Source organism: Oenanthe melanoleuca, chromosome 4A, assembly GCF_029582105.1.
Source record: "Oenanthe melanoleuca isolate GR-GAL-2019-014 chromosome 4A, OMel1.0, whole genome shotgun sequence".
Lineage (NCBI taxonomy): Eukaryota > Metazoa > Chordata > Aves > Passeriformes > Muscicapidae > Oenanthe > Oenanthe melanoleuca.
The window spans coordinates 8581802-8609595 of NC_079338.1; the positions used below are offsets into that span (position 1 = coordinate 8581802).

The 27794-nt window shown below is 43.7% G+C and overlaps 2 protein-coding genes across 7 annotated transcripts in view; one reads left to right on the forward strand and one right to left on the reverse strand.

Annotated features, from left to right (window-relative positions):
* The first annotated feature begins 1821 nt into the window (after positions 1 to 1821).
* On the forward strand, positions 1822 to 10196 carry RAB39B (RAB39B, member RAS oncogene family). The gene is made up of 2 exons (XM_056491644.1): positions 1822 to 2448; positions 6657 to 10196. Exons 1-2 carry the CDS (start codon positions 2234 to 2236, stop codon positions 7081 to 7083), a joined length of 642 nt encoding a protein of 213 aa, XP_056347619.1. The 5' UTR covers positions 1822 to 2233; the 3' UTR covers positions 7084 to 10196.
* Positions 10197 to 11413: 1217 nt separating this feature from the next.
* VBP1 (VHL binding protein 1) overlaps positions 11414 to 27794 on the reverse strand; it is a 40959-nt gene continuing 24578 nt past the window's right edge. For 4 of the 6 annotated variants that reach the window (XM_056491649.1, XM_056491647.1, XM_056491646.1 and 1 more), the window contains 3 exons: positions 27072 to 27128; positions 26642 to 26749; positions 21781 to 26089 (listed from right to left, as the gene is read on the reverse strand). In XM_056491649.1, coding sequence (XP_056347624.1) covers positions 26075 to 26089; positions 26642 to 26749; positions 27072 to 27128 — 180 coding nt within the window. In that variant the 3' untranslated portion in view covers positions 21781 to 26074. Of the gene's footprint in view, positions 12588 to 13526; positions 13666 to 15380; positions 15480 to 15921; positions 15989 to 16609; positions 16735 to 20769; positions 20926 to 21780; positions 26090 to 26641; positions 26750 to 27071; positions 27129 to 27794 lie in introns of those variants that run through there. The other 2 variants (XM_056491651.1, XM_056491650.1) reach the window with 2 other exon arrangements.

Sequence of the window (27794 nt, forward strand, 5' to 3'; positions counted from 1 at the left end):
TCATGGGGTCCTGCAAGTTGATTTGCTGGGGAAGAGAGGTGCTTGATGCTTCAGGAATTCCTCTAGCTATGACAGGATCTGCTGGGCACCTTGATGGTCTTCTCAGCTCTGCACAGCCCTGCAAGTCAAGGTGCTCTAGCTGCTCCTTGTCACACCAGGAAATGTCCACTGTCAGTGGGCCTTGAGCTACTCCTGGAGATGCTGCTGGTGGGTGACTTGCAGGATGTTACTGAGTGCCCCATACCTGCTTGAGCATGGTCATACCTGTGGAAGAAAGGGAATAGGGCAACTGTGTGTGCAAGCATATGGGGAGGAGAGAAAAACAGTGAAGAGAAGCCACAACTGGTTGTGGGCTTCAACTACTGGGCATGGAATACTCAGAAACCATTTGGTGAAGTGTACCAGATCTCCACAAAGCCTCACTGGCAATGAGTCACTGGTTAGTGTACCACTAACTTGGATTTATAGGTTTAATATTTTTCTGTTGCGCTGTTGCTGTTGCTGTGTAGATTGCTTCATCAATTTTCTTTCCTGTCCTGAGGTACGTTAAAGTAGGATCTTTTGGGGTTGTTATTTTTTAATAAATAGATTATATTTCAAAGAATATTGAAAAATTTCCTTGCCATTTATTCCTCAAGACTCAAAGTGGTCTCTCTAATGTCCTAGTCCAATTTACAAGGTGGCTGTCCCATGCCTATATAAATGTCCTTTTTCTGAGGACCTAATGATTATAACAGCCACTCTCAATGCATTTATTTCAATTGTAGTCGTGAAGGAGAAGCTTTTAATGAGAGCATCTTTATTTAAAAAAAAAAACACCAACATATGAATAAAATTTTCAAAAGTGTCAATATTCCTCCTTTCTGTGTCTGACTGAATATAGGCATTTTACTCACTCTTTTAAATAAAATATATGTCAATTTTCTCTTCCAGAGATCAAAACTCTGCTCTGGCAAGAGATTTAAAAGTAGGTGCTCAAACTCGGCCATATCCCACGGAATCAGGGGAGAGTGGCTGTGTGCTGCCCTGGCAGAGACACTCCCTGTTTGGGACAGGCTGGGCAAAACTGGGACTGGCAGTCCGAGGTGTCTGTGCTTGCGCTGTTGGATGTTCACGGCCGCTTGGGCTCCTGAACATTGCGCTTCACCCTGTGGAGCCTGAAACCCACTCAAGCAAAGTGAGAGAAAATGGATTTAAGACTTGTGGTATTTAAGTTGCTGGGTATTTGATGTCTGTAATTATTAATTTTTGAGACTGTACACATATCGTATATACACACATACACTATATGTATATATATAGAGACACATATGTATGTGTGAGCATGTGTATTTGTTGGGTTTCATGAGTTAGACGTCTTCTGCTACCATTGTGTCTTTCCAGACAGGCTGGTGTGGTGCAGGTGACCTTGGGGCAGTGCGGAGGCTCTCCAGAAGTGCCAGGAGCACTTGGCTCCTCCGGTAGATTTCAATGAGAACGAAGGCCTCAATGCAGTAGTGAGGAGCCTGAATCTCTCCAGAAATGAGTCTCGGGTTTAAATCAGAGAGAAGGTGTTGCGCGCCCGGCTCGACGCTCCCTTTCCCTTGGCGAAGCGCTGAGGAAGGTGAACTCTTCCCGGGCCATGGGCTTATCAGAGCTCCCCCCCTCCCCAGCCTCGGGGCTCCCCTCGGCCGCCGGGGATCTCTTCAGTGCCGGGGATTCCTCCGGCCTCCGGTCCCCTCGGCCCGGGCTCCCGGGCCGCCCCGCACGGTCCCGCCCCGCCCCGCCCCGCCCGGCTCCCGCACCGCCGCGTTCCGGGGCTGGCGGCTCCTCCCGGCAGTGCGGTACCGCGCGGCCGCCATTGCATCACCAGCACCCGCGCCAGCCGCGCCGGCAGCCCGCAGCCCGCATTCCGGCAGCGGCTCCGGCTGCGGCTCCGGCTGGGAGCGGCGGGGCGAGCGCGGGCTCGCGGCAGCGGGCTCGCGACTCGCGGCCGGGCTCCAGCGCCGGTTCTGCGGCTCCGCGGCCGCGCCGGCAGCGCCGCCGTCCCCCCGGCCCCGCGTTCGGCGCTGCGCTGAGGCGGCGGGAGCTCGGCAGGATGCGCCGGTGGTGACGGGGAGCGGCAGCCGCGCAGGGCCAGCGCCGCCCGCCATGGGCCCCGCCTGAGCGACGCGGCCGCGGCCGCCCCAGGGCCCGCGGACCGGGCATGGGCGGCGCGGCAGCGGGCGGGCACTGAGGGGCCGGCGGCAGCAGGATGGAGGCGATCTGGCTGTACCAGTTCCGCCTGATTGTCATCGGCGACTCCACAGTGGGCAAGTCCTGCCTCATCCGCCGCTTCACCGAGGGGCGCTTCGCCCAGATCTCCGACCCCACCGTGGGCGTGGATTTCTTCTCCAGGCTGGTGGAGATCGAGCCTGGCAAGAGGATCAAGCTGCAGATCTGGGACACGGCCGGGCAGGAGCGGTTCCGGTGAGACCCGCGTCGCGAGGCCGGGGGCTGCGGGCCGGGCCCTGGCTTGGGCGGGGGACCTGCGGCCGGGTGAGGCGTGTGGAAATGAGACAAAGAAGTCAAATTGGCACCTTCTGTAGCCCATCCCCCCCCCCCCCCCCCCCCCCCCCCAATATCCCTGGGATGCCATCCCAAATGGTCGAATGCAGATGTGCAGGATGTGCAGGTGTGGATGTCGAGGAGCGGCCCCGCTGCCGCTGGGGAGGGGTACGAGGCCCGAGGCAGAGCTGAGTCCGCGTTTTACCAGCCTGGAGGTGTCTGTGCATCAGCGGATGTAGCTGGCAGGGAAAGCGCTTGCTTCTCCCCGGTGGGGAGGCAGTGACCAGGATGTTTCACAGACGGACACTTACGCTGAGACTCACGAAACGCACTGGAATATGTGCTTTGGTGCTCTGCTTCGACAACAGAGCTCAGCTTTCCGTAGAACAGAGAAAGGTCGGGATAAACCCTTGGCTGTGGCTGTGCAGGGATGACAGGTGCTTTCTGGAGAGTGCCACGCCGAGCGCTGCATGGGCACAGACAATTTGGGAGCTTAAGCAACAGTAACCAAGTCGATGAAGTAAAGTAAAGGAAGCATGTGGGACCGTGCCAAGTTTCCCACAGGACTGTATGGGAAAAACAGCAGCCCTGGTTGGAGCAGGCGTGGCCACAGCCAAAGAGGGGCTCAGACCTGCTGCTCAGACAGCTCTCATTTTGAAGGAGTGTCAGTATACCCGCAGCTCCTGGCCTCCTGTTTGCTTGTATTTTTCATCTGTCTTTAACCCTAATACACTCTTCCATCCTGCTCTCTTTGGGATCACTTCCTGTGTTCCACATCTCTGTGTAGCATCACAGAGCTTCTACTTCTGTCCTGTAATGACTTGCCTGAGGAATGTTTTGGTTTCATTCAGTAGCTGAAAACTCCTCTACCCTCACGCCTCTCACCACCTTCCCTTGTATATGTGGCACGGGTGTCTGGCCCAGGATGTGCAGTAGTTGGTCCTTATCCACTGAAAGTTTTTTCTTTGCTACCTTGAAGCCTTGCAGGCCAGGAGCTGGTGCATTAATCTGTTGAGAGAGGAGGTGCTTTTGCTTGCAGTTGCATCAGATTCCAGCTTTGGATGTTTGTCTGAGGTCTACAGAAAACCTGAGTTTTCTATAGACGTCACCTGAGTGACATCCCCTGTTCCTGCCGTTGCTGTGAAGAGCAAGAACTGTTGGATGGCTTCAATTTCCTTTCTTTTAAACATTAGAAAGTTCAGAGCCCCTGCTTGCCCTCGGTGCTTGTGCTGACCTGTCCAGGCACTTGGGTTGTCAGCATGATGAGCAGGTGACCTTCAGCTCAAGGGCAGCTGCACTGCTGTGGTGGGCAGCAGCCTGCAAAGGCAGGAAGAGTGCAAGGGGCAGGAATGGTCAGTGACATTAAAAAAAACCTCATTGTGCAATTTTGCAATGCCCTTGGCAAAGTGCAGATTTGAACTCCCACTGTAAAAAGGGGTCTTTATAATGCACTCTAAAATGTGAAAAAAAACCCAAACCAAACCAAAAAACCTACAAACCACCAAACAACAACAACAAAAAAACCTCAAAAAACACACAACCCTCCCCCCCCAAAAAAACCCCCAAAAAACCCAAAAACACAAGGACAAAATCTGGTTTGTGTTTATCCCTTTCAAATCACTCTAAGTTCTGTGACAAATTGTGCCCCATGAAGACAACTCTTGCGTTCCTCCTACAAGGTTTGTTTCTTAGCCAGAGACAAGAATTAGCTGTTACTGGAATAAGCCAAAGCCCCTTGAATTTATCATAGGCAAGAAGCACAATGGAGCAGGTGCTCTCCAGAAACCTGAAACTTTTTTTGTCATTTGTCAAGCACAGGGAATTTCTTAAGATGGAAATCTGTAAGAATGAGCTCTCCTTTCTCCAATATGATTATTTCCAGTCTGCTTCACATAGTTTAACTGCCGTCCCACGAGGACAAACCACTGTAGTTATTTTGAAAACACCTTGGCCTTCTCTGAGCAGCAGCTGTGTTACAGTTTTGCTCTTCCTGACCCCCTGTTGTGAGCTGTTTCACTCTCCATAAATTAGTAGCAATTTCTGTGCAGTCAAGGCTTACAGTTAAACATGTTGGCACTCTGTTTTGCCAGACCAGGCCCCAAAACATGCTGCCTGAGGCTGCTTTGGAGCTGTTGAAGAGCAGGATCCAATTCTTTCCATCCAGCAGGTTTTGCCCATCTCTTGTTGCTCAAATACTGTTACTTCCTTGTCTGAAATGCGATGTTGTGTAATTCTAGCAAAAGCAAAAGCCTGTGCATCCCTCGCTCCCTGGAACTGTGTCCCATCACCTACAGAAGAGCTGTCTCTTTCCAGCCAGTAGCTCTTCCTTAGCTGAGAAGGAAATACTCAAACAAACAGGCATGGACCCTGGGTGCAGGAGTCCCCACCGTGGATACAGAGCAGGGGACAGTTCCCAGACAGAGACATTGCCTGTATGTTAACATTTGGTCAAAGTAGGTGCAAGTCCCTGTACTGCTCTGTGTCAGTGTGTGAGTGTGGCAAGAGGAGGGAAGGTAGAAATCTTGGAAAGGAGTTGGAGAGGGATGTGCAGCATGAAGGCAATATGCTTTGCCTCCTGCAGATCAGTGAGGGAAAGAGTTGAGGAAAAGGCTTTAAGAAAAGGCACTGAAACCTTCACCTTATTTTATCTTGAAGCAGCATTCAGCTTAGACCCCATCATGTCTTTCAGAAATACCTGAGGCATTGTTGTTGCTGGCAGGAGGAGCCAGGGCTGATGGCACAGAGCACAAGGGAGAAGCAGAAATGTCTGTAACAGTGTGGGGGTGAATTCTAAGTGCCAATATCTGCAGCTGGCCAGATAGCAAAAGGCAGATCTAATTCCCAGTGCCAAATGTGCAGAGTGACTGTTGTCCCTAAGCCAAACAGTTGAAGAGAAATTATCCAACTATGTTTTTTACCCTGCTTCTTCAGTTTTGTCTGTGAATTTTCACCCATCACTGTATGTTTGTTGATAAAACAGTTCTTGAAAAATCTAGTTCATCCTTTTTTGGGGTAGTCTTGACAGTTACACAGGCTACAAGACCAAACTGCACCTAACAACAGTCTTGCATAGCCAAGAAAAGACTTGTCCTAAGGTAAAAATGTAGCAGTGCTTATATTACTCCAGCAAGGAGAGTTCAGGCCTGACTGTGAATTCCTCCAGGGACTGAAATCAATCATTGCTTCTGGATTTAGAGCGAATCCATGACTTGCAGAAACACCACCGTTCATCAGCTTCTTGGTTTTCCTTTGTGTAGTAGTCACTGAACTGTAGCTCTGCTTAGCCTCATGGCCTCAGCTTTGCTCCACTGCCCTGTGTTTGCTGATTTCTTGTGCTGCTTCTGGCTGCCTTGGGCTGACCTGGCTTGCAAGAGCTGTGGGAGATGTACTCCATTTTCCAGCCTGCAGCTTTGGGGTCTTTTTGGTGACTATTTAATGTTACCAGTATTTGGCAGGAACATGACCAGTGTTAGCGCAGATTCTTCTTGGAGGCTCTTGTATCATTGTGCTGTTTCTCGGGAGGTCAGATGGGCTGCTCCTGCCAGTGCCACTAACAGTAACAGTGTCCTGTCACTGCAATGTCACTTTAATCCAGTTGTGCAGTGGAAGAAGATGTATGGATGGGTGGATGCCCCCATCCCAGGGCCCTAGATATATGGAGGGGAGCTACAACCCCATGGTCAGCCTTCTAGATCTTTGACCTCCTGCTTTGATGTGGCTGTCAGAGAACGGGTTGGTTTCAGCTGAATCCTTTCATTTGTCACAGTGCTTCTAAACCAGTGGGTTGGATGAGGTGTCCAGAGAACTGACATGGTGGGGGGGTGGGACTCAACAGCCAGGGGCGTACAGAAATCCATGAGAGTAAAAAGTGGTGGTGGGGATTTTGAAGAGAGCCATAATAAGTCAGTGGGGCAGTTACCCAAGTGAGAAATCTTGAAGGCAAAATAAATTTTCCTTTTAAATTACAAGTTCTAAAGAGCACAAGCTAGAAAGTCCTAAGACATTGCCTGAATGGCCTTCTCTTGCCCAGAATTCTGCAGGGTAGACAGCGTGGTGGTAATGCTGCTTTCTTAAACAACATATATTAAGATAGCTGTAACTTAACACTCTTGTGGCTCCTTGGCTTGCAGGTCCATCACCAGAGCCTACTACAGGAACTCGGTTGGAGGACTCCTCCTCTTTGACATTACAAACCGCAGGTCTTTCCAGAATGTCCATGAGTGGCTGGAGGAGACCAAGGTGCATGTCCAGCCATACCAGATCGTCTTTGTTCTGGTAGGTCACAAGTGTGACCTTGACACACAGCGGCAAGTGACCAGGCACGAGGCAGAAAAACTGGCGGCTGCCTATGGTATGAAGTACATTGAGACCTCAGCTCGGGATGCCATTAACGTGGAGAAGGCCTTCACTGATCTGACTCGTGATATATACGAGCTGGTGAAGAGGGGGGACATTTCAATCCAGGAGGGATGGGAAGGTGTAAAGAGTGGGTTTGTCCCAAATGTAGTGCACTCTTCAGAAGAAGTGGTGAAATCAGATAGACGGTGCTTGTGCTGAGCTCCTCTAGAGAGGTGAGTGGTGATGAACTCTACTAACCAAATGTACTTTACTAAGTGAACTCAGTGTGACAGAAGGGAGAGCAACACTCCCGTTGTGAAAAGCCTCCCACATTGTTTTGGACACCAGGACAAACCCTGGAAAGAAATGTTCTGTTCCAAATAACCTTTTCAGAATTGGGGGCTACAAACCTGAAGGAGAATGAGTGAGGATGCGTGTGGATGTTGTAAGGACGCAGGAAGCAGAAATGAGGGGCTGCCCAACACAGGAGAGAGTATACAGAGCTGAATGGTTGGTACATTCCAGGCTACTGTACATGTTACCTTTTAAGTAAACCTATAGCTCCCTGCTGGCTTTTGAAGCCACAGGATGGATACTCAGGCATATGACAAACAGGCAGACAGAGAGAAAGCAGGAGGACATCTTGGTTTGTGTCAGCTATTTCTTTCCAGGAAGGTCTAAAGGCAGCACAGAAACCATTTCCTCATACGGACAGTTCTACAGGAGAAGTTTACTGACATGGTATGCACACTTCTAAGTTTTCTTTCTTATGTTCTTGAACCTAGTTCGATAGCAAAGAATATTTTGTGGGATTTAAAGAGGAAAACAGTAGTTATTTGATTGGTAATTAAAATTTAAATTATTTCTTCCTTAACAGTGTTTTTCTTGCTGTGCTGTATCAAGACTCTAAGTGGCAACTCTTACTGCAGTAGAGATTTTTCAATGTAATTTTTACTCATTTACTGTCTGGGTGAGTACCTTGAAAATACCCCAAGTTCAGGGCTTTCCAGTAGAATTAAGTGATCAAGAGCATAAAGAGAGAACCATGTCCTCAGGTGTTATGTCTTAAGACTGGGGTGTTGCAGCCAGGTGGGACACACCATTTCTGTCTCAGTAATAGCACTGTGCTGACCTTACCAGCCAGGTCACAAGAAGGAATGGAAAGGAGGGAGGGAAAAAAGAAACCAACAAAATAAGAAACTTGAAAAGCTTAACTCAGGTGCATCAGACATCCTAAAAGGTGTAAATTGCTCTTAAAGAAGTTAAATAGCATTGAAAGCAACAGCTTCCATTGGTACTTTCTGCTGTTAAAGTGTAATTTTCTGTCTTGACCTCTGTGGAAGAGAACTGGCACTGAGAAGGTGGAACACACAGCAGGAGTGTCTGAGCAGGTGGAAAGGAAAGCCTCAAAATACACTCAAGAATAAAATTTGTTTTCCTCCTGACAAAAGAGGATCCATCTCAGGCTGGCCATCATGGGGTGGCAGCCATGTCACAAAAGGTGTACGTAGGTGGATGTTTCCTGGGAATGCCATTCACCACTTAAAAGCTTTGCTTCTGCCAAATCCTAACCCAAGTTTTTGAAGTGCAATGGGATGACAGTGCTCCTGTAGCAAATTAGGAAAGTTCAGCATATTGAAAGCGAACAAACAAAACTACAGTGACTTTTTTACTTTTGTTTGAAAGCTTTATACACCAAACTGCAATGGGCAGGAGGAAGGGATTAGGAAAAAGCCACAGGAAGCATCTAGTATTTATTTTAGGCCTCTGAGTAGAGAAAAAAAAAATTGTTCCAGCTTTTTAATCTGCCCCATCTACAGAAATACAGGTCTTGATTACTGTTGAGTTCAGACTGTTTCTCCTTCTGAACCCGTTCTCACAGTTTGCAGCAGCACATGGGCAGGTCTATATTAAGAAAAAATGTGCAGTTTCTGTATTGAAGCTGTAGAAAACCCCAAACCTGTAGCAAACCCAACCCAACAACCCAAGCCCTGAGCACTTTTGGTTTTGGTGTTCTAGGAACAATTTCAGTTCCTGGGCTCTGCAGGGGAGCAGCAGCACTGCACCTGCTGGGAGGGCACAGGGAGCAAATGCCAGGAAGGGGAGTGGCATTGGTCTGGTGCTTCTTGGTGAGCTTGTCACTGCTTGGAGTAGGCTGTCAATGTATCCTCGTGCTAAAGGCCAGTCAATGCCAGGCATCTGTGGTTGAGTTGAGTGCCCTGAAGATTAAAAAAACAAGAAAAGTATGCCCTTTACAGAATCTGTTTCTGGGTGAGCAAAGGTGGGTGCAGGGAGCACCCCAGGAACTGGGCAGATGTCAGGGCAGAGTGTGGGGTTTGCTCAGACCAGCTCAGTCAGTTGCATTTCACAAAGGTAGGGACACACAGTACCAAAGGGTCAGTTTCTTTGTTCCATGGATGGAAAGTCCACCAAACAGCTGCTTCAGCTTTTCAGGGGCTAGCTGGACACTAGGTGTGTCTGGATGAAGATAGCAGCAGCCCCAAGGGCTGAGCTGAAGTGTGATGTGAGGGGCAGTGAGGAGTTGGATCAGGCATTTTAGCAATAGTCAAATTCTATAATTCCCTATTCGAGAGCCTGGCCAGAGGGGAAAGATCACTTTTCATGAGACAGACAATATTTTATTTAATGGGATTTGGACATTCCCCTTTACTTCTCCCAGGAAGAAATTCCAGAAAGCCTAAGCCAGTAAGTGCATTCAGGCCTTCAGAGTAAATCTTCAATTTAAATACAGAAGTGTTCTAAAGAGGAACAGTACAGAAGAAAATGTACATGGTCTTAACTACTTAGAGTTAATAAATTGTTATATTAAATGATAGAGAAATCATTATCTACATCTTTTTCTAATTCCTTGCATTTTCTAGACAGCTTATTAAGATATAGGAAATGTAGATTCAGCTGTACAAAATTTGGAATGTTTTTTCTAAGATGAAGAACTTATTGGATACAGTAAGAATTCTTTTCTAACAATTGGTTTTAATGCTTTGACTTCGACAGACTTTGAGAAGGCAGAAGGTGATACCTCTCACAGGCTATAGGTCAGGAGCTCTTATACTCTAGGAGAAAAAAAGAGGAAAAAAAAGCAAAAGCTAACTTTGTGGTTTCTACCACATATTAAATCTGCATGTTAAACTGAACTTGCTCAGAACCTCCAGAATAAAAGCGTACTTTACACTGTCCTTGCTTTGTTATGCACTGTAACGAAATGTGAAAATAATGCTGTATTTAGCTGTCTGTATGTGATTGAAAATATGCTTGTATTTAGCAAAATGGTTACTACGTGATAATGTGAAATTCAAAACTTGTAAAGAAACCTTGGTGGCTTTGTCTTTTTCCCTTTCCCCCTGCCCATTCTCTCTTAGTGTGTTCTCTGCTCCCTGTCCCTGCTCTGTATTCCAGCCTGGGCTGGATCCACCATTCCCAGGCATTGCCTCACAGCCACTGGACACTCTTCCCTGCAGGGTCTGCCTCACTGTGCAGAACCTGTCTTCTGCCTTGTTGAGAAAAACCAAACCAGCTGCTTTGAGAAAAAACCAGCCCCTGCTCCCAGCAGTTGCAGACATTGCAGCATTGGTCCCTCCAGGAGGCCTATGCAGGTCTGGTGGCACGGCAGCTACAACAGCAAAGGGCAGAGCAGACCTAGGCAAGGATTGTCATTGAGCTCACCTTTAAGTTTTGGAGTTATTCACCTCAGATCAAACACACAAATGCCAAACCCCGAGATATGATGGCCACAGCCATCTCCCATCCCCCACGCACCAGACACCTTTGAACATAGGGGCCATTTCAGCTCCAAGGCTGTCACCCCTTCTGACACACAGCAGCAGGTTCCTGGCACTGGCACGTGGTGGGGTTGATTTTGCTCGGTTCTGCTTTTACTGTGCAAAAATGCTTAACTGGTCGTTTTGTTGTGCACAACAAAGGCAGGCAATTGCTGCCTTAGGACCAGCCACGGGTGGGGGCGGTGGGGGGGGGGAAGCGCAGCCTGTTGGGATCTCATTAATCCAAATTGAAGAAAAAACTGGAAGAGAAATCAGACTGTTTGCAGCTGCCTTTCCATCATTACTGATGCTAGAAAAAGAAAATGGAAAGCAGCAGCCTGCAGCCTGACTGGCACCACATCCTGCTGCTGTAGCAGATATCTATTGGAGAATACAGCAAATCTCCACGTTCCTCTGCTGCAGCCAGAGACTCTGAAACAAACAGCATAGCCCGGGGGAAGGATGAGCCCAGGCACTTACTGGTGACCAGTGCTAAGGGTTTACCTACTCTCTGCCCTTTCCTGCAGCTCACTTTTTGACAGGCACAGTGCTGATAAATCACTTGCTTATGGTCATCAATTCATGCTGACTCACACTCTCCCTTTCATTCACGCCGGAATCCAGCAGCCACACTTTTCAAAGTCTGCTGCTTCCATGGAATTTTTCACCCCCTCCACCCAGTTGAGGGAAACATTATCAGAAGATCACACATCACATTCATGACTTCCACACAAAGAAAGATGCACAAAAACAGCTTTTTGCCACAACTGTTTAGTTTTACTATTTTAATATCATGAAATAAAAGTACAAAAAATTTACAGGTATATTGTTTCTTACATGAAGATTGAACAGTTAACATCTGCATTTACTTTGCAGTGAAACCTCTACTCTCAGTCACAGAATGCAATTATTAGCCACTGACATCACCACTGAGCATTTCATTTTAGAAAGAAACTGCAAAGGTAAGAGGCAACAATCTCGCAAGGCTTTGTAAGGACCAAAAAAATACTCCAACTGTACCACCAGAAGTTATGTTCCAGTCAACCATTCAGATTTAACATAGGCTTCACCACCTGGGAGGCTGTGTTCAGACATTTCAACTGGACATCTGAGCCAAGGGGGTGGAAATGGGAGGCTCTCACAAGCTGTGGGCTCCTGGGTTGAACAAGGGTTCAATGCATTTGCGGAAACAACCAACATATGCACACATATGAAAAACAAGGGGTGAGACCTTGACATCCCCTGTGCTGCTCACTCCTTTCCCACTGCTCTCTGAGAACAAATCACAAACTGCTGCATTTAAAGTGCTGAGAGCTCAGTATCAGGCAGTAAGCTAACCCAGAGTTACTACAAGTTTATCCAAAACGCATATCCAGGAATGCCTGCAAACTGGTGCTGCTATTAACTGACTGAAACAAACCTCAAGATTCCACTCAATTTTTTGTTGTTTCCTAGAGCAATACAGTTGCAGATCTTGCCAGCCCAAAGCAAAGTTAACTTCATCAGCTGTACAGAGATGAAAAAGAAAAACCCTGTATTGCCTTAGCCTGTGAACATGTCAGGCTTCATTTCCTGCATGCCCCTCAGCTTTTCAGACAGGCTTTCAGGTAGAAATTTATCCATGACAGACTGGTCTGATCAAAATACTACATCCTTTGCTGGACTGTGTGGTGCCTTTTCAAATAATTAATTTCATGAAGCATGCATGAAACCAAATTTTGAGTTTACAAATAAATAAAATGGTGCTCACCATTAGTTTTTATATATTTTACCATTTACTGAAATGCTGAAAGTAACTCAGTCCTGAATGAAGTTTGGGGGTGTTTAAATAAAAAATACTTGGAAATTGAAACCACATTTAAAATTGGAAAAACTATGCTTTGTTTTTGGAAGGGTCTTGCTTGTTTCTTCTCTTTACGTCCCAATTATAAACTCTAGCCATATCTGAGGATGTGGAATTAAGGAAACAGTTCATGCTACCAGAAAAGAGAGGGAAAAAAGATTTTTTAAAAAAGGAAAAAAAGCAGATTACAGAGTTGGCAACTTAGTTACAACAGTCAGTATAGAAACCATTTCATTAAAGGGCTGACTTGGTGCAAAAGCTTCAGCCTCAGGAACAGGAGCTGTTGGAAACTGCAGTATTTATATCATTACTTAAAAAACCTACAAAAAAATATTGCACAGAAACACAATTTTAGTTTTTCCTAACTCTTTGCTATTTTGTCAAGCTGCTCATATCAGCTATATTTGCCTCTTTCAGGCATTCCAAACTCCTGCAGCACTAAGCCCAAGTGTCAATGTGAAAAGAACAAGCAGTTGTGCCTTCATTAAACTAAATCTAATGCTTCAGTTAATGGCTACACTCATTAAAATAGTTTTTAACTATAAAGTATAAAAAACAACCCCACATACCCAGGAGGTGGTTCATGACAGTATAAAGAAATTTAAAAAACACTGAGCACAGCCCAAGCCAGTCCCAAGTTTGCTGCAGCAGGGCTTGTGCTGCTTGGAGGCAGCTGCAAAGGGTGTGATGGGCAACAATGAACAATATTCATATGCTCTAAAGGAAGGTTCACTGTGCTTTAAGGTCATAACCTGAGAATCAGTCCACACTTCCAACTTACTATGGAGTCAGTCTGGGTTGCAACTACTGAAGAAGATTTCATGAGGACACAAACACGAGTTTTGTTACCTCTCATACACCAACCTCCAACTCAGCCCTGCAAACACAATATTCCATTTCATTGCTAGGACAGTAAAGTTCACAGGTGCTAGAGAATTCTGAGGCAGTCAGTCTAAGATAAAAACACATCAGAAATTTGGTCATTACCTGGATGATGACCTTCACATACATCTCCTCCCTCACATTAATGAAAAGGATACTGACTTCTGTAGTGGTGAACTGATCTCTGAGAAAATCCAGATCTTCCTCTAGAAGATCGAGGTTTTTTGTGGCTGTTGACAAATTCTTCTCTAGAAGAGCCTGAGCTTCATCAATATCATATTCAAGCATCACATTGGCCTAAAAAAGAAAGATTGATAAGAGCTCCTACTCTTGCATTGTAAAGACTAAGCCACACTAAGCGGATTTTAGGCTGTTGTTCATAACTGATCACATTAGCAACAGACAGTCCTGAAAGGTCAAGACAAGATTCAGGACAGGCAATGTTCAAATCCACTTGAGGCCTCCACCCCTTCAGTAACTGAGTAATAAATCTCCCTAGTGACTTAGCTTTAAGTTCTCTTCCTATAACTAAGCAAGGAAGGATTTCTTCCCCTGCAGATCACATTCAGCCTTTCAGATATTAGCATCTCATCCTCACTGTATCTGAAAAGTGAGAGACCTTTTGTTTCTTAGCAGCACCTTTCAGGTGCCATACAACTCTAGAAACACTTTTTGCTGGATTCAGGATAAACCTCAGGCTCTGTGTGGAATGCTGATAAACAGCTGGCACTGTCAGTAACAAGAGCTAGTACAGGTATTAAAGATACCACAGGTATAAAAGTCCTCTCTGATGCTGTGGTGGGGGTTTTTAATCCACACATGGTTGTTTCTGGAAGAAGCTACCACAGGACAAGATAAAAGAGCAGTATCAGGTGAAAATGCATCAATGAAGCTTTGTCCTGTTGAAGAACTGTGCCCTGAAGGGAGCCACAGTCTGTGACTGACAGCTTCCCATGGAGGGCTACATTGAGCTGCCAGAGCTAGGTAAGTTCTCCTTTAAAGCAAGTGGAGGGGAGAAATCCCCAGCAATAGTGACATGCACAGCCTAACATAGACTGTAGGCAACAAGCAGGAGAAAGGCAGAAGACCAAGAACACCTAAATAAAATGAATTGTGCATGACATTTCATTATAGCTTTTCAGCGTGAAATATCAGTAAGGTGAACCTTCTCTGATGTTCTGTTAGAAAATAAACCTGGGATGCTCCATGAAAGTCAGTGTTTATGAATTCGGAAGACAGGTATCAGGAATTGTTTTTCATTTTATGATAGAAGTGGGAGAGGTTGGGAGCAACTGTCCAGTTAGTCTCAATTGTTCATGTGTCAACAGTGTTTCTGTTCCAACCAAGAGGTTCTGTTTGGCAGCCAACGCTGGATTTAGGAACATCCATGATTTAAAAGTCTCAAAATAAGCATCAGCAGGTTAATCTCCATGAAGCCTTTAAATACAAAATACTCCAACCTGATATTCCTTAAGTACTTAGGAATCTGAATTGTGAATGCTGATCCCACCAGGCTTTAGTGCAAAGTCCACTGTAAATACTGGCAGATACCTGTGAGCAACAGAAATCCCATCTTTCCCTAAAAACGTGCATGAAAAGGAAACGCAAGATGCTGAATACAAATAACATAGAGAAGATGGGAAGCTAGTTGCCAAACTAAGCTATTTTGCTGGGTACATTCCCATGCCAGGCAATGCTGGATGTTAATTTCAACCAAAAAGTGACAGAAATTGTAAGGGAAACATAAACAAGCTTTTTGGAAAGAACAATCCAGCAAAAAGACAATTCTCTGAAGTTTTACTGTTCAGGAACCAAATAAAATGGAACAAGAAATCTTCACTAACACACTGAAGTTGCCTGATTAGATGTGCTCTGCTGCCAGGGCGCCGCACCACCATGCCATCAACAGAATCATGCCCACTACAACCAGAGGAGACAGCAACCAAAACTCTATTTCGCAAGCCTTTTATAAGTTATTGAAACACTTTCAGAGGAAGTTCCATTTTACTTACCCCCAACCACAAACAAACTTTATCTGTAGGAGGAACTGAAGCTTTGCAGTAGAGGTTATCTGCCAATAAAAATCTGGTTTCCATTGGATGTGTAGAATCCTTAAGACAAATGATAAAACTTATAATTGCTCTTTTCACTGGAAACATGTTAATGACATAAAACTTAGAATAAAGAGCACACTTCTCTGCTTTCTGCCACTGATACGGTATTAACTTGTGTGGAATTCTATGTAACTTTACTTCCACATTAAAGTTAGAGCATTTTAAAAAGATATATTTAAAAGCAATACAGAAATCTATAAAGAATGGAGATGAAGTCAAAGCTTAGCTGCAATCTATACACTATCAAAAATGAAGTTGGCAATACAAACATTAATTTTTTTGAACTAGCTTTCAAAAAGTACTACATACCTTTAAAAACAATTGTTATTTATAAAGGCATATTAAGTGTGCTCTGCAAAACATTTCTTGCAATGTGTTCTGTTAGGGTGGAAAGATAGTTAGCTTTTCTCATACTCATTAGATATTCAAAATAATTTACCTTTTTCTTCTGCATGTGTTTTAAAATTTCTAATGTCTGTTTAATTTCAGGAATCTGACTTTTTAGCCTGTGAATTAACAACAGTCATAATTTATTATTTTACAGAGACAAGAAGTTTCCTAAACAAGTGATCAGTTTTATTATACAGTCCACCCTCCATTTTAAAACATGTTAACAGCTTTTTCCAGCTTACAAATGCAGGTTTGAAAGACATGGCAAAAAATAAAGGCAGCTCAGCTCCAGCTTCACCTGCCCCTCACCACACTGAGGTTTGCCGGCTTTGGAAGCACAGCAATCCATTGAGCTTTCACATCAGAACAACACACAGTAACAGTAACAGACCCCCTTGTACTAAAATGGTACATTTTGCATATTTGTAATCTCCCAGAGGACAGGGAAACCTCAGCAGAAATATAGGTTGAAACCACTTCAAGTAAAACAGAACCAGTGTTTCTTCTGAGGTTCATGGACTATTCTGACAGTGAGAGCCACAGGACTCTGCACTGTTTAAGCAAAAGCTCTCCAGAGTTGAGGGTATCACATTCCCCGACAGCCCTGGCAAAGGCACTGGGATTTCCAGGGCCTTTGTGGCCACTAGACTTATTATTTAAAAAAAAAAAAAAAAAAAAAAAAAAAAAAAAAAGAACTGTGCTAAACATTTCCCAATTCTGCAAAAATTACAACTTACCTCCTCTTCTTTTGAGCAAGATTAAGTTCCAGAAATTTATACTTCTGATACTGCTCATCCAACTTCTTAAGAACTACATCTGCTGTCTCATTTCCAGGCTGTTTCATAAAAGAATCTACATCTTCCTTTAAGGGGAGAAAGAAACCCTCAGTGTTACAAGAGGTTTTATGGAAATCCTAGACACAGACATGCTATCATCTTACTTAGCTACATCTAGAGGAGGCTTCAAATGTAAACAAACTTTTTTTCTGGTCTGGAGTACAAAAGCATTTCTTTCCTTAGTCATCTCTTCATTTCCCCCTCCCTGCTTTTTTTGATAGGGAACTAAGGGATAGGTGCAAGGATTATTTCATAAACATATTTGTGGGTACATGGTTAGTGGTGCTTTCAGTCCTGGCTGACGTCAAATGACACCTTACGGAGTGGGTATTCATGGAGCAGGGCTAAAACTTGGATTTCCTATCTGTAAAGCAGGGATAATGCTTCTCTGTGGCTAACCAGACTATGAAGTTTCTTTGAATAAAACTGGTGAAGGAAAAGACCAGCCTGATCAAGAATGTTGTGGCAAAGAAATATGTAAAGGGGGGGAAAACTGAGGTACCTGCTGAGACAGGCACCATGGAGTGAACAGCCTGGTTTCAAAAGCTCCTTCTATAGTTAGCAGGAAGCTGCAGAAACCTCTAGAGAACAACTCCAGCCAGTCCTACCATCAACCGACAGTGAGAGCCACGGGACTGCAGGAAAAGCTGCCAGAGAAGAAAGGCCTGAGCCAGCAAGGATATCAACCTTGGCATGTACCTCCTTCAGAATCCCAGGAAGCAGCTCATCTGCTGAGGGACAATGTTCCCAACTTTGGAAAGGTACATCAGGCCAGGGATCAGCCAAATGGCCTCGCCACCATTTACACACACAATTCCAGATGACCTACTCCCCACTCAGGTAATTCTGCCCTTGTCTACGCAAGTAAAACCTGATGGAAGTCCTACGACAGGCCTCTTCAGCTCCTCCTTTTGAACTTGGTGCCTCCATTCTAGAAGTTTCACACCAAAGACAGTAATATAATACTAAAGCGGTATCAGACATGGAGCTGCTCCCCCTCATTATGATGCCTTAACTCCCTTGGCTAAAGAAACTTACTAGGAAATTACTGAATCTGGTAAATCCCTGCCTTCCTTATCATTAAGGAAATCTGTAGCAGAACACGAACTCCACGGTTCAGGCAGCACTGTCCAGGCAGTGGATCCAAACTCAAGAGACCACACCTCAGACTGCCTGAAAAATGCCTTGAGCTACCTCACAGTCCAGGAAGCATTCCTGCCTCTGGATAAAGCTCCTAGAGAAGCCTTCAACAAAGAAAAACACGGATTAGTTTTAGGAAAGTGCTGTTGAAGTGAGGCCTGAGGATACTGTGAAATGAAACTCCCACTTGTGGAAGCAGCTCTGCTCATTTAAACCACCTGAGGTAGAAAGCAAAAGCAGGTGGGCAGCAGCTCCCCCCACACCCTGCCTGGCATCCAGCTCTGACTCAGCTCCTGTCTGTCTGTGCACACAGACAGGACACAGTCCATGTCCTCCTGATACAAAGATGCTGAGAAGTGAATCCAGAAGTAAATCCAGGCCCCGTGTATACTGGTGATGTCCTTCTACTACATAATGTCCCAGTTCAAGGTAAGCTCAGATTTACCCCCAAGGTTTTACAGCTGAGCTTTCAAGCCTGCTGGTCAGACTCTTGTCCCACCTTGCCATCTGCAAGTCTGAGGCAGTCACTTCTTTAGGCTTGACCACAAGAGATCTGAGGCACAGTTGGCTGACAAAGCCACTAGGATCCCCACTTTGTGGTTTATTCCACAGCACCTCCACCGCAGAATTCCTAAAACTTACAGGTTCTGCAAAGACCTGCCAAAACACATCTATATCTCTTTAGGAAGAAAAGTCACTGGCAAAGCATTGTTTTGCAAACTTCACACCAATGTTCTGTAGAAGCCATGAAATGTAGCAGGATAGCACATTCCCAGGTGTCCCTACGGTTCTCTTCTGAGTGATGACCCAAATAAACAGCTGCAGGCATTCACTCTGCAGAGAGCTTCATCACCTGGGGGCATGTGCAGAGAACATGACAAGAGACACGTATTTGCAGACCTGCATTTGTTTTGCAAACCTGCAGAACAAAGAAGGCATTTTATTTGGAAATGTCTGGGCAACAGCTCAAAACCATGACAGCTGAAAGTTCTGTTTGTAGAGTCTCTTATCCAGTAAAACCCTGTGTCTTAACATTACTTACTCTGAGTGCTTAACAACATTTGAAACCTGGAGCAAGACAAAAGCTCACAGAACAACTGCCTCAGAGAAGACATGAGCCATAAATTGTGTGTAGAGCCTCTACTGAAACAAGACACCCAAAGAAAACATCTCTGACGACAAGATCAACAGTAAGACTGCACATGCAGCATGTGGGAGGGATACGCCAAGCAAGAGATCAGCAAGTATTTAAATGTTTTTGAAATAGACCCTATTTTCTGAAATAAAAAAAGCTCTAGTAAAACCTACCCTCAAGACAGTAGAGCAGAATACCATTACAACTTCTCAGTGCAGGCTTATTCTGAATAAAAGAAAGTCTATCTTAACATCTACATCCAAGTATTCTATGATCACCATCAAAGATCTCTTCTGCACACACCTGCATTTGATCAGAGGCACCTCTCAAAACTGAGAATTAGGAAGCTTCCAAGATGTTTAGATCCAGAGGTTATGAAGATCCATAAGGTAATGAAGAACTGAAGAGAAGCACAGGACTAAGGCACAACCCCCTAACTCTTGGAGCCAGGTGATACAGCATGCAAGATACTTCAGACACAGGTACTGAAAGGAAACTACACCGAACCAAATGTAACAGCTACAAAGGCAGCCACCAGCATGGAATGAGGTATGTGACAGATGCTCTTAAAGTGTTTCCTGAAGCTGTTTATGTCCTGCTTCCTGCCAGAGTGGCCACCTGCACTGCAGAGTCAGCACAGACCACAAGTTCTCCCCTGTCAGTATCAATGAGGTCTCACAGGACAGCTTGAAGACATGGCCCTTCCCCCTCACTTTCATCTATGCTGGTCTCCCGTGAGGCATGGAAGGAAGTTAGCTGGAAGTAGCAATGGTTTTCCAGCTTAGTAAGGATTTGCCAGATCCTAGTTATTGTTAAAAAATCTTAAAGGAGAAACTGGATCACTGAAAGCAAATGCACTGTACCTGTCTGGTCAGGCCCTTATGCCCAGACAACACACATCAGCACTACAAGCACTACATCTAGAAACACCAAAATGGAAGACAAAACAATTAATTTCTATAAAAGCAATTGTATCAGATGGGGCAGACATCTAACACTTCCCAAGACTACGAAGTCAGCTAAGTACAGCCACTCCGATCAATAGTTATCGATTAAAGGAAATAAAACCTCAATCAAGACCGAGTACTAAGAGTGAGTTCACAGCTGGAAGTGAACAACAGATGATGGTGAGATTATGTCACGGCGTAAGTCACTGATTCCTGCTTATCAACCGCTCAACAGAACAATCAAACACTCGGTACATCAGTTTTTAAAGTTCGGTCAACAAGTTTGGCCTGTCTTCCAGAAGATACACATTTACTGTTTTTTAAGAACACATGGGCGTTTCTGAAATGGAACTACTTAGCAGTATAAAGCTTGATTAAGAGAGGAAGATGTATGGAAAGGTGCTTGGAGAACGGCACGTTACTCGTAGAGCAGAAGCGGCAAGGCGTGCTCCGTACAGTGCCAGGAAGGCTCTCACAACACGCTGCTCATTGCCCCTTATAAGTCTGGCAGTGCAATAACACGATACTGCTTAACGCGGGGAGCTTCTTGTAAGGTAAAGCACTAAGTCGGAATCGAAACAGGGCAACGCACCCGGGAAAAGACCCAGGACTGAAGCCATAAAGGAGCTCTGCCACCCGCGCCCCCGAGATGCCGCCTCATGGGCGCCAGGCCCGGCTGGCGGAACACAGTCCCCACTCCTAGGCCCCACTCCCCCCATCAACGCCGCCTCGGAGATGCCCGGCCCTACTCCCCATGAAAGCCTCCTCCGGGATGCCCAGCCCCACTCCCCAGGAACACCACCCTGGGGTTGCTCAGCCCCCCTCGCTAGCCCACTCACCACGAACGCCGCCTCAGGGATGCCGAGCGGGCCGCGCCTCCCACCCGCCGCCGCCTCGTTGCCTCCGGCCGCCGCCATTTGGGAACGGACGGTGCATGCGCGGCGTGCGCCAGGACGCCGCGGCCGTGCGTCATCACGTCGGCGCCGAGGGGGACGCGAGACGGGGCGGGCGGGGCGGTGGCAGCCCCGGGCACCGCCCATTGGCCCATGCGGATGAGCACAGGAGGGGGAAGGCGGCGGCAGCGGGGGCTGCCTGGCGTGGCAGGAGCTGCCAGTGCCTTGCTTGCCGTGTGCAGGGGAGGAGGTGCTGCTTATCCTGCCCTCTGCTTCTGCCTACGGAGGAAGCGCCATTGTTTCTAAACGCAGCTGCTTTGCCTTTCCCACAGCGTAGATGACAAACCAAATAGAGCAAACAGGAGCAATACCTTTAACAATTTACATTAAACATTTCCAAAGGATCACCAATAATGCTTGCCCTATATTCACACGCATAAGCTGCTCCCAGTTCTTCTCAGTCAGTTTATTGAACTGCTACCTCTTCAGGGAGGGCCGGAGCGACGCCGCTGTGACAGCGCCAGGCCGAGCCCCTGGAGCCCATAGCTCATTGCTGCTGCCCGGTGCTTCAGCACTGAGATGGAAGACCAAGACCAGCACGAGTGAACTATTAAGTAGTCCAAGCTCACAACTGAAAACTGATCTCTGAAACCTAAAGAAACAAAAATGCAATTACTAAAAAGAGAATTTTCTGATTTACAAAGAAGGAGCACCTGCAGCAGCCACGCTTCCTTAACCTGTCTGCTCCAGGCTCTCCATACTCAGCTGCAATGATGATGGCTACGGAATGAATCCAGCTCTAGGAAAACTCAACAAAACTCAGTCTCCCTGGAGCCTTTTCCAATGTAAAGAGAGGAGGAACAAGCCAATTAAGCATCCTAATCCAGCTGTGTCTTATCAGCACTATAGAAAGCCTTAAGCCTGAGAACGCAAAAAATGATCACATAATACACACTCTTTGCATATGCCAAAGTTTATTTTTTTCCAAAATTTGTTTCATCAAAGATGTGGATATGAGCAGTCTTTTAAAAAATGAACAATTTGCATATTAACAAATTGTGAAATTCCACAATTAAAATATCAACACAGCCAGTCTTGTGCTTAGGCTTATTTAAAAAAAATATTCATAGAACATAAATCCTTAGATTTTTTTCCAGTTTGTGGCCAGTATATTTTCCACACATTCTATATTCTTATAAAACGAAGAAACTCACGTAAAGGAACAGCTGTACAAGAATACATCTGAAAAAAAGCAACCTAAATGATCACAGCTCCTTTCAAATAAATATCCAATAAAAGGCACAAACCTGTTATGGGGAAAAACATAACATACAAAACAAGACCTATTAAATAAATAAAATGTGGGATGGGGTGAGGGACCTCTGTTCCAGCACCTATATTTTCATTGCTCCAAGATGAGATTCCAGCCAAGTATCTGTCAAAGGATTAAGCTTAATCACAAGGATACGCATCTGAGATATACTGAAAGACTTAACATTACAATTCGTGTTGTAACTGTACCAGTTACTACAATCTTTTTAAATAAATGATCATGAGAATCTGCATAAAGTAGTGATGCAGCAACACACAGATCAATGACAAGTTAGATACATCTTCAGAGTCATAGCAACAGGTTTTTTATATTCTATCAGTAATGTATAAATGATAACACATACAGTTTCCATTGCTCAAAAATATAATCTTTTCAATGGAAAAAAAACTGACTGATACAGTGCCTTTAGATGTTATCCTTACAATACAAACTACCCCGAACAAAGTTTTCCTTTTTATGTACAAATTAAGCACCGATCCACAGTGCATACTATTCTATTTGTAACCCCCCCCATCCCTGCCACACATCAAAATATCCAGCTGGGCATAGATACACCCTGTATCCAATCTTGTAGTCAGAAGTTTTGTTGTTGTGACTTTTGTGTGTGTGGTTTTTGCCGTTGGTTTTGTTTGTTTCTTAAATGAAAGTCCATTTGTTATTTTACCTACAAATATTCCACCACTATCTGCACAGAACAGAGATTTTTTTTCTAGTACACATCCAGATTTTATTTAAAAAAAAATAAAATCAGTAACTTCTTGGAGGCAAAGTCAAACTATATCTAGAGAACATTAGAAAACCTCAGTTATTTAGAGAGGTACATGTTCAAGTCCAAGAGGCCTTACACAATCCACCTTTCCAAAGTCCCTCAGAAGTCATCCTATGGTGTATTCTATGATAGCCTGCCTGTAGCAGCAGCAAGTCCCAACAGTGAGGCTCAACTGAACCACTATAGTACAATAATGCAAAGTATACAGCATACATCAAAATCTTTCTCCTTGCTCAGACAAACAGAGAGACATCTTAGTTATCAGCTTCCTGAACATGATTTTGATCCAATGAGTTGGAAGAAAAGTCACATTTATATATGTCTCTTCACTCATCACAACTACTGTTGGCAGCTTCTGCAGGCTCGTACAGTCACCCTCAAGAACAACCGTGGTGTTCAAAGTGGGGTTTTTTTTGTGAAAAATAGCCATAAAAACCTTGACAGCATCCTAAGTCCTTGGTTTTCACTTCTCATGTGTGTTATTTAAACACATACTCTGCCATTTTATGTGTTCCAATACATGCACAAGGAAGAAGTGGGCAAAATTCAGTCCTGTGCACTATTGTGCAGAGAGAAGGTACAAAGAAATCTTTGCTTCACAAGGATCAAGCTCAAAGCTGTGTTTAAAAGCATCAAAAGAAGGTAGATTTTAAAACCTATTTTGTGGCTGTTTCTCCTTTTTTCATACTAATAAATTGGTATCAGACAGCTTTGCTACAAGAAAGTAGACCAAAAGAACCATTAAAATATCCAGAGCAGATCGGAAGTAGTGCCAGCTATTATCCAGAACTAAATCCATTTCTAAGCCAGGTATATTCCAGATATCCAGAATGTTCTGAAATAAAGTTATAATAAATATATACTGTGTGCCAGGCATTTATTTGCATATTTTATTAAAATAATGTGTTATTATTTATACAACTCAGTATAAGAAAGAGACCTAACAGCTTACAGTGCTAGGAACTGCCTGCTTCTAGCACTCTCACTTCTTCCATTAATGCCCAGACATGTCTAACTACATGGACAGATCTAATTTGAACACAAGACTTTTGATTACTGAATGAATTCACTATTTCTTAAATAAACAGTCCCCTCAACACAATGACCCATTCTAAATGGCATCTATTCCCTCATCATGTGGAGGGCAACTATAGGCACTGAAGAACTCATTGGCTTAAAATTGTACAATTGTTCAACCCAATAAAGGTGGATTAAAGCTTGAAGCCCTTTGTAATTAAAACCTGAACATTAAACTACCATATACTGGTCCAAATTCTTTCAAAATCAATATACGTCAAGGAACACTGAGTTTTAAATTTCTGCAAGGTTTCGTTTTCCAGGAAATTAGCAGTTACAAATTTCAAGGGTTGGGAAGAAGAGTGTTATTTTGTTTCTTTTGTATTGATTTATTGGGAAAAGTATTTACCATAAGGTCATTAAATACTACTTTTGCACTCTTTGGACAGAATTAAGCATTTGGAAAAATAGAAAGGTTGTTCTCACTCTGAGGAATTAGAAGTTCTCTGCAGGAGAGTTTGACAAGATTCTCAGACCTATCTGAATTTGTGGTGAGAGTGAGAGATATTTCTGCAATTACAGACTCTCCAAAGGATAAAAGACATACTATGCTGGAGGTCTATTTATTTTAACAATAGAAAACTCAGCTTTAATATTAATTATTATTAGAAGCAATTTTGCAGCAGAGCTTTTCATTGCATTTTGCCTCAAAACTTTTGGAGGAAGGGCTCCCACTTCTATCTACTTAGTTATAACAACTGGGTTTTTTTAATGCTATCACTCTTTATCAGACAGTGAAAAATATAAGATAAGGCATTTTCATAGCCAATTTTAGTTCCAGAGGAAGATTCTTAAGTACAAAATATGTCCCAGAAGTCTGTACACATCTGACCCATTGTGAACAGCAATACTTATAAATTAGTTGGTTTTAAAGATTTTCCTCTCAAAAAAGAGTCTGGATTTCTTAATGTAGCATTTTTACCTTGAAATTACTACAGAAGAAAAAGATTACTGCAGCATCAACGAAACAACTATCTAACAGTTTACATGTATTTACATATTTAAAAATAATTATTTTTATATTGTTTACAACTAGGTTCTTATTTCAAAAAAGAAGCACAAACTGTTCTCTATAGCTGGATAATTTCAAAATAGTTCACAATTGTCAGCATGATTGCCAGGTTTGAGTCTTTTGATCTAATAGACTTTAGAAAGAAGAATTGGCTCTCTTGACTCTACTGCAGTTATCAACAAGACTCTCAGACTGCTCCCATGTGCTGTGGCACTGGCAGACATTGGCTTCCAAGGTTGCTCTTCCCTGAGCCCATGGTGGGAGATGCCACCTACAGAGAAGGTACCTATGGAAGTGCAGGTGCTGGCACCTCTTGGAGGCTGCATGAGCTATTCTGGAACACACTCATTCCCCCTACTCAATCACAGACTTGCAGCCTTGCAGCTGCTGGCTCTTTTTACTTAGCCCTGTAATACTGACATACCAATGGAGCAATTTATTATTTTTACTATATCTATCTATACAATATGTGTCTTGTTGATTCACAGCATTTCAAATTCACATTATAAAGCTTGCAAATTACTATAAACTATTCAAATGTGAAAAAGCTGTCTGATTTCACACAATGTTGGCCTTATGATAATGCAAGCATTGCTCTATCAGAGTATTTATTAAAACACACAATTTTATTGCTCAACTTGATTTCGTGTTGTGTCTTGGTTACAACAGCCACAGAATTTATGAATAAAATAAATAGCTTTGAATTTCTCAGTCAATTCCTAAGGTAATCTACTGATGACTAAGGTTGTAGAGCAATCGTGTAACCTTCTCCTTGATTTTGAACAAGATAATCCAGCATGCACCTTGAGTCAACCTCAATAAAAATACAGTTTTCTGCTGAGCAGTTAAAAAAAAGAAATCAGGAAACAAACATGACTTCACACTGCAGTGACTGTTATAAACAAGAATCTCTAAAGCATTGCAGTTCAAAATAATATTGTATTATACAGGGAATAAACAGTTGCCCTGTTCAGGAATACATCATGGAAAGATTGAAATTCAGTCTTTTCATTTTTTTACCAGTATTTGGTTGTTCTCACATCTTGTTGCTTTGGTGGCTCTACATAAACTGTATCTGTGAAACAAAGATTACATATTAATGCCACTTACATAACAAATGGTTTCCCAGTGTTTCAGAATAAAGAATCTATTTGGCTGCCTTGTTACTTATAAATTAAGTCAATAGGCTTTGGCGCTTTAAAAAAAACCCAAAGAATATTAAGACCTATGTATTTGGATGACAGGAATACAGTTTCTTCAGCATGAATGATCTCTTGTCCATGCTTTTTTCACTCCCACATCACCTGATCCTTCAAGAAGCTTCCAACACAGGTCTGGCCAGCATGACTAAACCAAGTATCCAGTTAATGTCATAGGGATACTAAAATCTACATACCTTCACCACTCCTGTTTACTTAATATTGAAAGAGTGAGAGGTAACAATCTGATTTTTACTTTCCTCCTTGCTTCCTGCAATTTCATCATATGAATTTGCCTCCTCACCAGCCCTTGACTGAGGAACCCCTCACTTTCACATGCAGAAATACACCAGCATTTCACTAAGCATTCGGTTGTGTTTGCCAAGGCTGAAGTTTCAATGTCAACAAGATTTAAGAGCACCATTCACCTGAGTTTCAGAAACAGGTGCAAAAGGATTTGTTGGCCTCAGACCAGGTTGTGTATACATCATTGACTGGGGTGCCATCAAAGGAGCAGCTCCAACCTGAGGAGATACCTGTGAGAAAAACAAAAACCCCACAAAAACAAATATATAAAATTCAAACTATTTCCACAAGATACAGCTTTTTGCATATTAAGTATAGTAGAAAAGAAATATATAGACACACACAGAATAAAGTCAAAACTTTTAAAAACTGCCACTATATCAACCTCAGGGTCACCTCTTCAAATGCAGTATGAGAAACGTACCAGATTTCACACGCTATTGCCAATACATTTAATTTGCAGTATGGTTTGAACATTGTACTTCATGACATGAAACCCACTGGTAGAGACAACTCAGTTTTCAGGAACACAAAACAAATCGTGCTTCTTACCATTCCATATATAGGCACTTGAGGTGTGGTCAATGGGTATGTGATAGGAGCAGGTACCTTTAATAAAAAAAAAATTAAACTTTAGAGACTCATGCATGCTTAGTAATATATATATATATATATAATTTTGAAAAACACATATTTTTCAGTACTAAAAATAACCAATGTATTTACAAGAAATTGACTTACATATCCAGGATAGTGTACTCCATTCTGGCATAGCAAAAGGATAAGATAGAAAATTACTTAATAGGTATTCATGCTGGAAATTCTAACTAAGGGATGGATTCAAGTCCAGTAACGTAACAGTTTTTAACTATGCTCACTTATTAAAACAATTAAAGTGTGAGGAAAAAAAGTGCAAGGACAGTAACATCAGTTACTATGCTTAGAAAATTACCACTAGTACAACTTACAACAAAATCAGAAATTTTACTACACTTAGCCAGATTTGAGTATATTGCTTGCAGAAGCATGTGTGTGAGAAGCTTTTAGAGGGCATGGCATGCAACGCTATTTCTTCCTCCCATTAGAGAAGGGCATAGAAAAGAATGCCAAGGAAGCCAGTGACCATTCAGCTTAAGAAGTGAATAGCAACAGATGTTTAGTCAGGGTGATGTTGCCCACATACTAACATCTGATGTCACAATATGAAAAAAGAAAAATGAAGAGCATTTTAAGCCTTATATCAGGTTATGTTCACAGGCACAGCAATGCACTTGC

Bases quoted from the DNA above. Each gene is read 5' to 3' on its own strand.
- RAB39B (XM_056491644.1), top strand. From the start codon at position 2,234: ATGGAGGCGATCTGGCTGTACCAGTTCCGCCTGATTGTCATCGGCGAC. The intron at 2,449-6,656 runs GTGAGACCCGCG...CTTGGCTTGCAG, and splicing joins GCCGGGCAGGAGCGGTTCCG to GTCCATCACCAGAGCCTACT.